Source organism: Vicia villosa, linkage group LG3, assembly GCF_029867415.1.
Source record: "Vicia villosa cultivar HV-30 ecotype Madison, WI linkage group LG3, Vvil1.0, whole genome shotgun sequence".
In the NCBI taxonomy this organism is placed as follows: domain Eukaryota; kingdom Viridiplantae; phylum Streptophyta; class Magnoliopsida; order Fabales; family Fabaceae; genus Vicia; species Vicia villosa.
Window position 1 is genome coordinate 4,502,838 of NC_081182.1, and position 11,267 is coordinate 4,514,104.

Consider the following 11,267-nt stretch of genomic DNA (forward strand, 5'->3'; position numbering starts at 1 on the left):
CTAGAAGTGGTTACTAATGAAGTTCATGTGTTGGCTCCAAATGCAACTGATGCACAGAAAACTGCCCACAACGAAACCACAAAGATGAAAAGGCTGCGTATTGCATTCAAACGGAATTTGATGCAACTAACTTCGACAAAATCTCTCATGTTGAATCGGCGAAAGAGGCATGGGATATTCTTGTCAAGTATTATGAAGGAGGTGAAAAAGTCAAGGTTGTGAAAATGCAGACCTTGCGTCGACAATATGAATTATTATCGATGGGAGAAGACGAAAAGATTGCAGAGTATGTGTCAAAGGTGCAGAAAGTCGTCCATCGCATGAAGGGTTGTGGTGAAACCCTAATTGATAAGATGATAGTTGAGAAGGTAATGCGTACGTTGACCTCTCTCTGATCATGTTATTGTAGCTATTCAAGAATCCAATCAACTTGAAACCCTAAAACTGGAAGATTTGTTTAGTTCATTGAAAGCATATGAGATTAGGATTGTCGAAAGGAAAGGAGTTCAATATTCAATACAATCTTTGTAGGCTCAGTCATGGAAAAAGAATGGTGGTTCCAACAAATTCAAAGGCAAAGTTGACAAGACTCAGGGCAAGAAGTCTTTGTCGAATCCTCACAAGCATCAAGTCGGTGATATAACTTTTGAATCCTCGAAAAGAGGAGGAGGAAACTATTGAAAGGACAAAGATAAGAAAGGTGTGCAGTGCTATCACTGTGAGAAGTGGGGTCAATTGTCTAAACATTGTTGGTACAGGAGAGATAATGGATCGACAAAGGACAGGGACGAAAGAGCGAATATTGTATGCCAAGAGTCAGGTGATTCTGAAGGTATGGTGGTTATGGATGCAGTTGCAGATAACCATGTCGAATCCAAGACCTGGTTTCTCGATTCAGGCTGCTCGATCTACATGACTGGTCAAAAGAGTTGGTTGGCAGATTTCGACGAGTCGAAGAAGATCAAGGTAAAATTTACTGATAATAGTTCATTGCAATATGTGCTCCATGTACCTGGCAACATAGCTTTTCAAATGAGTAATAGAGGAAAAACTATGATCAAAGATGTGCTCTATGTACCTGGAATGAAGTGAAACTTGCTAAGTGTTGGACAACTAGTCGAAAAAGGTTTCCCAGTTGTCATGAAAGATTGAGCTTTAAAATTGTTCGACACCTTGAAAATTTGGTCTTGAAATCTCCTCTGTCGAAGAATAGGAAGTTTAAGACCATGATCAGTTCGACTGAAGTACAATGTCTAAAAATTATTGTCGACCACAAGGATAGTTGGTTGTGGCATTTGAGGTTTGGACATTTGAATTTTCGATCACTCAATCAACTAATTACTCGAGATATGGTTACTGGTATTCTAAATATTGAGATTCCTAACAAATTTTGTGAAGGTTGTTTATAGGGTGAAGCTGTTTCAACTGCAGTTTATATTCTGAACAGGTGCCCTACCAAGATATTGAAGAACAAGGTTCTTGAAGAAGTGTGGAGTGGAAAATGACCATCAGTAAGTCATTTGAAGGTGTTTTGCTCTATGTGTTACAAGCATGTTCCTGATACAAGAAGAAGGAAGCTTGATAACCAGAGTGAACCTATGATTCTGGTAGGATATCACAAGACTGGTGCATATCGACTATTCAATCCGATTAATGAGAAGATTGTGTTAAGTCGAGATATTGTGATTGATGAAAATTCTACCCGGGATTGGAATTCTGGTGATGCAGTCAACAAACCATTGATGAGCTATGGTTTCAATGAAGACACTGATGAAGTAGAAGTTGAAGCAGTGGCTGACATTCCTGATAATGTCGAAGTCGAAGAGGGTGTGGCTGATACGAGCCAAAGACCTCAAAGAACTAGAGTTCTTACAACAAGAATTCTTGATTACGAAGTGGTTGGTGATGAAGAAGTCACACAAGATGGAGAATTAATTGATTTTGCTTTACTTGTAGGTGTTGTACCAATCAACTATAGAGAAGCCTTAAAGAGTTAACATTGGAAGTTAGTTATGGTCGAAGAGTTACAGACAATCTAAAGATACAATACATGAGAGTTAGTCGAATTTCCAGCACATGCAAAAGCTATCGACGTAAAGTGGGTGTTCAAGCTGAAACATAATGTTGATGAGTCAATAGCAAGACAAAGATTAGTAGCTCGAGGCTTTCTTCAAAGAGCATGACTCGACTACTCTGAAGTATTTGCTCCAGTAGCAAGAATGGAGACTGTTCGACTAGTGATAGCCTTGGCATGCAACCAAGGTTGGTCGACATTTCATTTAGATGTGAAATCAGCATTTCTGAATGGTCCTTTAGACGAAGAGGTCTATGTCACACAACCTCTAGGGTTTGTGATTCAAAAGGAAGCAGATAAAGTATATAAGTTACACAAAACGCTCTATAGTCTCAAGCAGACACCTAGGCCATGGAACAAGAAGATCAAATCATACTTAGTCGAATTAGGTTTTGTCAAATGCAAATCTGAGTATGGTGTCTATGTTCAGGTTGTGGCAAAAAATATACAATTATCTGCTTATATGTCGATGACTTGCTGGTAACTGAAAATAGCTTGGAGAACTTGCCGAAGTTCAAAGAGATGATGATGAAGGAATTTGAAATGCCAGATCTGGGAAAAGTGTCTTATTTACTAGGCATGGAATTTCAAATGTCGAAGCAAGGTATGGTGCTGCATCAAAGGAAGTATGTCAAAGAGATACTCAAGAGATTCATAATTGATGATTTGAATCCTTTATCCTCACATGTCGAACCAAAATTAAAGTTGGAGAAGCATGGAGAGGAAGACAAAGTCAATGTAACTTTGTTGAAGCAAATTGTCGGATCTCTGAGATATTTGTGCAACAGTCGACCTGACATAGGTTTCGCAGTTGGATTAGTGAGCAGATACATGAGTGAACCAAGAGTGTCACACATGAAGTCTGCAAGAAGAATTCTAAGATACTTAAAAGGATCAATAGACTATGAAATTCTATTTCGGCAAGACTCTGAAGGGAAAGAAACAACAGTTACTTGTCTTTTCAGATGCTGATTGGTGTGGAGATAAGGAAGATCGAAGAAGCACAATTGGATATTTCCTTCAAGTATTTGGTGCCCTAATTTATGGTGTTCGAAGAAACAAGCTGTGGTGGAATTATCATCGTGTGAAGCTGAATATATAGCCGGATTCTATGCTGCATGCGAAGCAATTTGGATCAGATCAGTACTTGAAAAAATGGAGGTCGAAGTAAAGAAACCTCTTGTGTTGCAAATCGACAACAAGTCAGCCATAAATATGGCGAAGAATCCAGTTCTGCATGGAAGAAGTAAGCATATCGAATCTAGATTTCACTTCTTGGGGCAAAAGGTAAATCGAGGTGAACTTGAAGTTAGACATTGCTCAAGTGAAGCACAGTTGACCGACATTTTCACCAAAGGATTGAAGATCGAAAGATTCCTAAATTTGAGAAAGAAATTAGAAATAGTTCAAATTGACTATTTTTAGAGTATGTTCAATTTTTAATTTTTACAAGGACAAAATTATAAACTCTCATACAATTGCAATTTTTAAGGAGAAAATTAAAAATCCTTCATACAGTAATTTTTAAACGGAAAAATTACAAACACTTTTTCAATTATAATTTTTAAACGGAAAAATCGCAAACTCCCTTTCAATTGTAAATTAGAAAAAAAAAATTACAAATCCTCATTTAGTTACAATTAAAAAAAAAAAAAAACTATAAACTCTTTACACAAACTATTTTTAAATAAGAAAAATAAAAAATTCTCTTTATAAACGGTTTCTTTCTAAATACACAACTATTCAGATCCTGAATAAGAAAAATAAAAAAATCTACATTACTCAGATTAATTATCTTTATTTATATTAATGCTCCAATTTTATTTTTTTCCCACCTTAAAATATGTATTTGGATAAATGTACAATCACCCAACAATCAGTTAAGCCACTTTAATGGAATGGGTTGAGTGTATGTATGGGGTGTAAATATTAACTTTAGCGGAGAGTTCAAGCGGTTATTTCAACCATTACTTAATATTATTGACATTAATATTATGTGATTACAAAATTTAATACTACTATTATTAACAAAACTTTAGTCGGTGTCTACATATACGAGTTCATTTAAAATTTAATTATTTATATTTCTTTGATGTATAAATTTTAATATATGCATTATTTATTTTCGAATCGGTTTATATTTTTTAATAAATATTAGTCCAATTATAATTAAGGGTTTTTTAAAGGGAAGATCTATTTATTTTTAACATATCAAGTTTTCCAACTCACTTTATTTTAATTATTTGTTTATTAACTTTACTCACACATGCATGTCGGTATGAAAATTTGAAATTAACTATAAGCCATCCATTTTCAACTAGTTTGAGGACAAATAAAAATACGACTTTTCCCGTTTTAAGTTTTCAGAATTAACTAGTAAAGGACCCGTGCGCCCGCACGGGTCACGTAAAGTCGATATAACAATCAAAAACATATAATATTGTTATGGTTAAATAATAAATTTTAAAAAAAAAACGACGTATGTAATATTTTGAAAGAAAAAAATATTAAATAACTAAATAATTAGAATAAAACAATTAATAATAATAGTTACAATAGAGAGGAAAATAAAATTTGAACATAGATGTAACATTTTTTATATTAAGAAATCTTATATGTTTGATAATGTATCCAAAAAAATTATTTAAATTTGTGGACTACATTATAAATATTAAATAAATATAATATTGTTATGGTTAAATAATTATATTAAACAAACTGGAAAAATGTATATAAATGAAAATAATTAAATCGTAAATATTTCGAATTAAAGCTGAAATATGTATGAAAACCTAAATAAATAAATAATTAGAACACAATAACAATTATTAATAATTGTGAAAGAGAAAAAAAACATTATAATTCTTTATTTTATAGTTTTTATGATAATATTAGTTTCTTTTTTATATTGTGATTTATTAAATTAATTTATATAAATTAATGATATAGTTATATGACTATTATGAATTTGTATTTGTAAGAAATAATACTTTATAAAATACCACAAATTTGTTTTTTTTTCTTAAGATTTAAAAAATAAACGAATAAATAAGTATGAACAATTATTATTAATTATGAAAGAGAAAAAAATAAATAAAACTCTTAAAAAGAGATACTATAAGTTTTGGATTACATTATAAAATAAACAGACATCAATGTGTTATTTTTTCCACACAATTAGAAAATTGACTGATGTATAAATAACGTGGAATTAATTATTACTCTTAAAAAGAGTTGATTGTATTTAGTTCTGCATGCACAGAAAAAGTGGATTTCTCCAGTTTCCAAAATCTCTTGCACGTTTACCTACTAAAGAGAAGTCTAATAGGTAGTAGGTTTATGGGTATATATGGTGATAGAAGCTTGGAAACTCCCACACTTCAAGTTAGAAAGGGCGAACAGTAAATCGGAAAGTTGGAAGAAAAAATGGCTAGTTTCTCACAAGTCGCCAAAGCATGCAGGTGGTTGATCTTCTTCTATTAATCCAATCTATTTATTTCGTTTGTTTTTTGTGGATTATGAATCTGTTCGATGCTTGTTCCTTATTTAGGTCACTGAAATTTCTTGTCGTTGAGGACCCTGTCGAAAGATTCGCGATAAAGCGAAGGATGAAGCAGAGATCCAAGCAACTCCGAATGAGGTCGAGAACGAAGAAACAGCGGATTACCAGGTTATGCAGTGAGTGGGCTTTACATGCAATCAACAATGTTGCATGCGGCTGGGAAAGGGGGAGTAAGATTAAGAACATATCAATGGTGTGGCAGAATGAGATGATTGGAATAAAATGGTCGGGGAAGCATCAGGAAATTAGGGCTGGTTTGGGTTTTGCTTTGTTGGAAGACGTTCAATTTGTGGCTGATGTTATGGGAAGTGTGGGACTGCAGATAAATCCGAGAATGGTTGAGATATCCAATTCAGTGTATCTTGGTAGAATCGTCTTTGAAAGTGAAAGGTATGTCATTTTTATGCAACGACTGTATTGAAAGAAGATGATATTAGGGTAGATGAGTTTAATTCCATTCCACGCATTAACTCTGTGTTTGTCTTCTGCATGACAGTGACTGGATTATATGGGCAGATTTGGTGAAGAAGCTTAAAACAATGGTTAGGAACATCTCTGTAGCCACAAAATCTATTGTAATATCTATATTAAATGATTTGTTTGTTGATCCGTATGCTACTTCAAATTTTGTGAAATTGTGATTGTTGTGTAATGCAGGTTTAGGTGTTGATGGCTAGACTGGATGAAGTGGTTTTGCAGTTTGGAAGAGCAGCAGTTTGTTTTGAATGATGTTGTTGGGTTCTTTTGTTTTAAATCTATCAAGTTTAATGTAATGTTTGGAACCTTTTTTATGTTATATTGATATTCTGTATTTGAATTTTAACAGAACATGGTTTGATAACCTTTTATGTAATTCCAATATCATAGTTTTATGATTTGGACAGATGCTTGAACATTTAAATGATTATTGGCATGGTTTACTTTAGTTTAATTGGTGTTGTTATTGTAATGTGGCTGTGCTTTCAGATTTATTTAATTTGTGTAAGATGTGTGAGTTAATATGATCCAAGTGTTAATGATATATAGTATAAAAAGTAAAAATAAGGATACCATTACATGAAAGTAGATATTGTAGCAACATCTGCAGTTCAATATAATTGGTAATAAAAAAAATTGAAGAGAAAAGATCATATAATTTGATTGATTATGTATGGTATTTTTTTAAAAACAGTGAATGTTTAAGATTATTTATACTTTTTTTAATAGAATATTAAGTGTTAAAAAATATGTATAGTATTTTTTAAAAAATTATTTATTGATTCCTAATTATTACTACGTATATATAATAATTTTAAAAATAACTTGAAAATTTTTGATCAACAATTTTTGCTCTAACATATATATAATAATTTTAAAAATTATATATTAAGTATTTATAAAATAATATGTGACTTAATTTCTGGTTGTGATACATTTTATTTTGCTATTAAATTTGATGAAATTAACTAATAGTTTATTTAAAAATAGTTGATAAAATGTAATAATTGCCCCTAAAAAATTGATTCCTAATTAACTAATAGTTTTTAAAAAATTATTTATTGATTCCTAATTATTACTACGTAAGTGGAAAAAAATAACTTGAAAATTTTTGATCAACAATTTTTGCTCTGACATATATATAATAATTTTAAAAATTATATATTCAAGTATTTATAAAATAAAATTTTTGGATAATTTCTGGTTGTGATACATTTTATTTTGCTATTAAATTTGATGAAATTAACTAATAGTTATTTAAAAATAGTTGATAAAATGTAATAATTGCCCCTAAAAAAAAGATTCTACTATATAGGTATAAAAAAAATACTTATTTACTTTTTTGCTGTTTAGAATTCCGGGAGATATGGTAAAGAGGAGGTAATAAAAAACAAAAAAAAAAAAAGGAGATCAAAAATATTTAAACACTGCATGGTATTGGTGAAGCTAAAAAAGGTAGTGTATGCATGTATATTTGAGGTTAACGGATGCTGATAACATAAATGCATTTTTTTAGTTACAATACAAAGCGTTGTTCCAAATTTTTATTAATTGTTTCGGTTACACCGTGGATAATAGGGAAAAGTTATGATTGATTAAATAGGTGTCATTTATTGAAGAAGTCTGGGGAAACTGAAGCGTGCAAGGTATAGTCACGATATATTTTGAACTATTCACATTACATCACTTTTACTGATTTCATTCCTCTTGTTTATCAAAAAAAAACAGACATTTCTTCTCAAGCTACTAAGAAATGAAGACACTGAGGGGTGGACGAAAGCCAACGCATGGGTGGATATCAGACGACGATGAAGGTGTCATGAGGTCAGAAACATTATTTCCTCCTCTATTTCGGTTGTTTTTTATTTTTTCCAGCCCCGATCTATTTAGGTTTTAGGTTTTTTTGATTTAATCTGCATGATAAAATGGTTTTGTGTGAGTTTTATAAAATGATGTGAATGGAGTAGAGCCCTTACTGTTTCTGAAAGTCATGTTTCGGAATATTGTGAAAGTATGACTTATCTTTGTTTGGCTGTTAGTGTTACTCATTATTTTCTAATAGTCTTCATTATCGGTCCAGATTGTCATCTTATATCTATTTTCAAGTTGTTAATCTTGAAATTTTAAGGTTATTTAAATAAGACTTAGGATTATTATTGTTTATTTCTCCTTCAAAACGTCCTAACGGAGTTACAACTGTTCTTCCAGTGAGGAGACAGCATTGATTGAGATAGAGAAACTCGTGAATGAGGTTGCAGATGGTTCTGAAAAAAAATCTTGTGGCAAGTCTGTTAGAAAAGATAAGACAAAATCAAAGAAATCTGTTACATTTGCTGAAACTTCAAAGAATGCACCTGTAGTTGTTTCCAATGTCGTCAACACAGCTGTTCCTATAAGGAATGTTAAGGTTGAACAACATGATGTCCCCCTTGTCTCTGGGAACGATAATCAACCAAATAGCAAAACCACTGAGAACTCCAACACTGTTGTTGAGAAAACAGTTGCAAACAAAGCAAGTGTCCTTTGTAAGAGAACAAATATGCAGGCTGAGTGCAGGACTGCCAACAAAAGAGCTGATACAGATGGGAAGCCGAAAAGTACTGTGAAACTTGCAAAGAAGGGCAAAAATGTTTCAAATGTTAGGATAAGGATGTGGGGGGGAAAGCCGACTTACTGCTGGGATATTGCTATTAAGAATTCAAAAGTAAAGAAGGATAATGTCCAGGTAAGCATGCTCGAAATTTACCTTGTATTTTAATACTGAACTATGTCAAGTGTTTGATCAATGGAATCTCTGTGTTATTGCAGCATTTCCCTAAGCAGATAGCTTTAGACTGCTTGGCAAGTAATCAGAAGGAGGTAACCATTAGAGATTGTGATCTGTATCAACAATTCAAGTGTACTGTGAAGACGGCATATCGTGGCGGGGTTCCAAGTCCATCTGAGAAATACATGACTAAAGGCTGGTACGCATATGTGAAGGCCAAAGGGTTCAAGAGAGGTGACAAACTTACATGTCAATTGGCCCGACATGGTACTTTCATTTATGTTCAGATGAAGAAGAAATGATGGGACTTGGAAATTTTTGGAAGAACTTGCTAATCGTTATGTTTATTAAGTGTTTTCAGTATAAACTCTTCTTCCTTTATGTATGGGGGAATTTAAGTGTTTTTGTTGGATGGAATTTTGTGTTGAACTTTTACTGCTGTGCTCCTTAACTCTATCAAAACTCAACTATGTTTTTTGTTTAAATTCTAATGGTTGCATCTTTTTTATAATTCTGCTGTTATGGTATATATAAGTTTATTTGTATGTTATGGATGACTATTTTGGCACCTAACTTTATTGTGAATCCATATGTTTGGAGTATCATAACTATTATTTTGTTAGAATGCTGTCATTTAGAATATGAATTCTTTTTTTACTGTACTTGTTAAGAAAGTGAAAAATATTTCAAAAATACATAAGTCCATACTCTATTAGATATTTAAATATATGTTTTTTATAATAAAAAAAAAATATGAATTAATTTATGATGTCCTGCGAGTAAAATAAAATTTATATTGAAACATATGTAACAAAATTAAAAAAAGTAATAATGTATGGTTTACAATATATGTATACATGTTACAAAGTGTAATGATGAATATTATTTTAATTTGATTTGGTTTTTATGTCCTATAGAATAAAGGCCCATCAAGTTTCACGGCCCAAGCTGTAAGTGTATACCTAAGAGCATATATAGGAAGTTTTTGAGAAATTTTTGATAAATGATAAAATCTTGCTCTATTATCATTAAAACATTGGAGATGGTGAATTGGGGGGTACCATTTGTTCCTTCTCCTTCCAGCAGGTAAGTAGAAAATGCATGCTTAAAGCAAAAATTTCTTCTGACATAAAAAAAATTCAGACTTCTCTACTTTTGCATGCACTGGAAAATTGATCTCAATTAGGGATGTATAGTTGATAACTAAGTATTTATTAAAGTTTTTTGTTAGATCTGTACTAAGATGACTGTTGTTCTTAACAAAAAAAAAATAATGAATAGTTATATTCGAAAAATATTTGTTATAACTTGTAGAATAATTGTACTGTTGTATTTAATGTTTAAGTGATCCGGAAAGAGACTCCCTTGAGTGGGCACGTCAAATCATTAAAGAGTTCGACGAAGAGCAAGATAAAATGTTAAAAACTCTCATAAACGATGGATTTCTTACTGAAGAGGAATGCATTGCTGATTATAGTGGTGAAGTAAAGTGGAGGAAGCATGTCACAGAAGCAAACATGCATGGACAAAATGCACTGGTAAATATCTTGAAAAATTTAATGTGTTTATGTATATATTTGTAAAACTCATTTACATATCATGCATGTTGTAAAATCTGTAGAATATTCCTATGGAAATATCGAAGACGTGCTTTGGAAAGACGCAGAATGCAATAAGGATGGTAGATCTTGTTGATGGAAAAGGATATCAGTGCGTAATTCTTAGGGCCAGTAGGAATGAGTATGAAATACATATTGGGGTTGGATGGTACTCTTTTGCAAGAGAGAAAAAACTAAAATCAGGAGACGTGCTGGAATTCTCAATGATTCCATTTTCAGATCTGATATTTGTTCAGTTAGTGAACAGGAATTGATGTTGCTGGTATGTTTTAATATGAAGGTACTGTGTTGGGTTGGTTGTTTTTTATCTTTATAGTTTGTGTTGGGTTGGATGTTTTTTATTTTTAGACTTTGTGTTGTTAATGGTATTTGTTTAAGAATATGGAATTTATGTTGACTGCGATTTAGTTTTACCTCTGTTAATTTATATGAATGATGTTGCAAATGCTATACTGTTTGGTAACAAAGTGATTTATTCTAAAAAAAAATTACAGCTTTATATTGTTTGGTATATGTGTTTTATTAAAAAGTGGATCTTTTTATGATGTAAATGGCATAGAGCATGTTTCTGTTTCTTTATGGCATTTAGATTAATGATATATATTTGAAGAATGTGTGAATTGCAAAAAAATAGATATCCATGAGTTGCATATACTATATATTGCAATTACAAAAAAAAAAAAATAGATATCCCGAACTTGAAATGATTAACGTGCATGGCGTTTAAAACTTCAAAATACTAATTGAATGGAACATTTAATTGTCCAA

The 11,267-nt window shown here is 31.8% G+C and overlaps 1 protein-coding gene across 1 annotated transcript; it reads left to right on the forward strand.

Annotated features, from left to right (window-relative positions):
- Positions 1-5,461: 5,461 nt before the first annotated feature.
- Positions 5,462-6,501, forward strand: LOC131654786 (uncharacterized). Its single transcript, XM_058924718.1, has 4 exons — positions 5,462-5,535; positions 5,625-6,026; positions 6,133-6,178; positions 6,294-6,501. Exons 1-4 carry the CDS (start codon positions 5,501-5,503, stop codon positions 6,297-6,299), a joined length of 489 nt encoding a protein of 162 aa, XP_058780701.1. The 5' UTR covers positions 5,462-5,500; the 3' UTR covers positions 6,300-6,501.
- The last annotated feature ends 4,766 nt before the right edge of the window (positions 6,502-11,267 follow it).

Bases quoted from the DNA above. Each gene is read 5' to 3' on its own strand.
- LOC131654786 (XM_058924718.1), top strand. From the start codon at position 5,501: ATGGCTAGTTTCTCACAAGTCGCCAAAGCATGCAG. The intron at 5,536-5,624 runs GTGGTTGATCTT...TTCCTTATTTAG, and splicing joins CAAGTCGCCAAAGCATGCAG to GTCACTGAAATTTCTTGTCG. The intron at 6,027-6,132 runs GTATGTCATTTT...TCTGCATGACAG, and splicing joins ATCGTCTTTGAAAGTGAAAG to TGACTGGATTATATGGGCAG.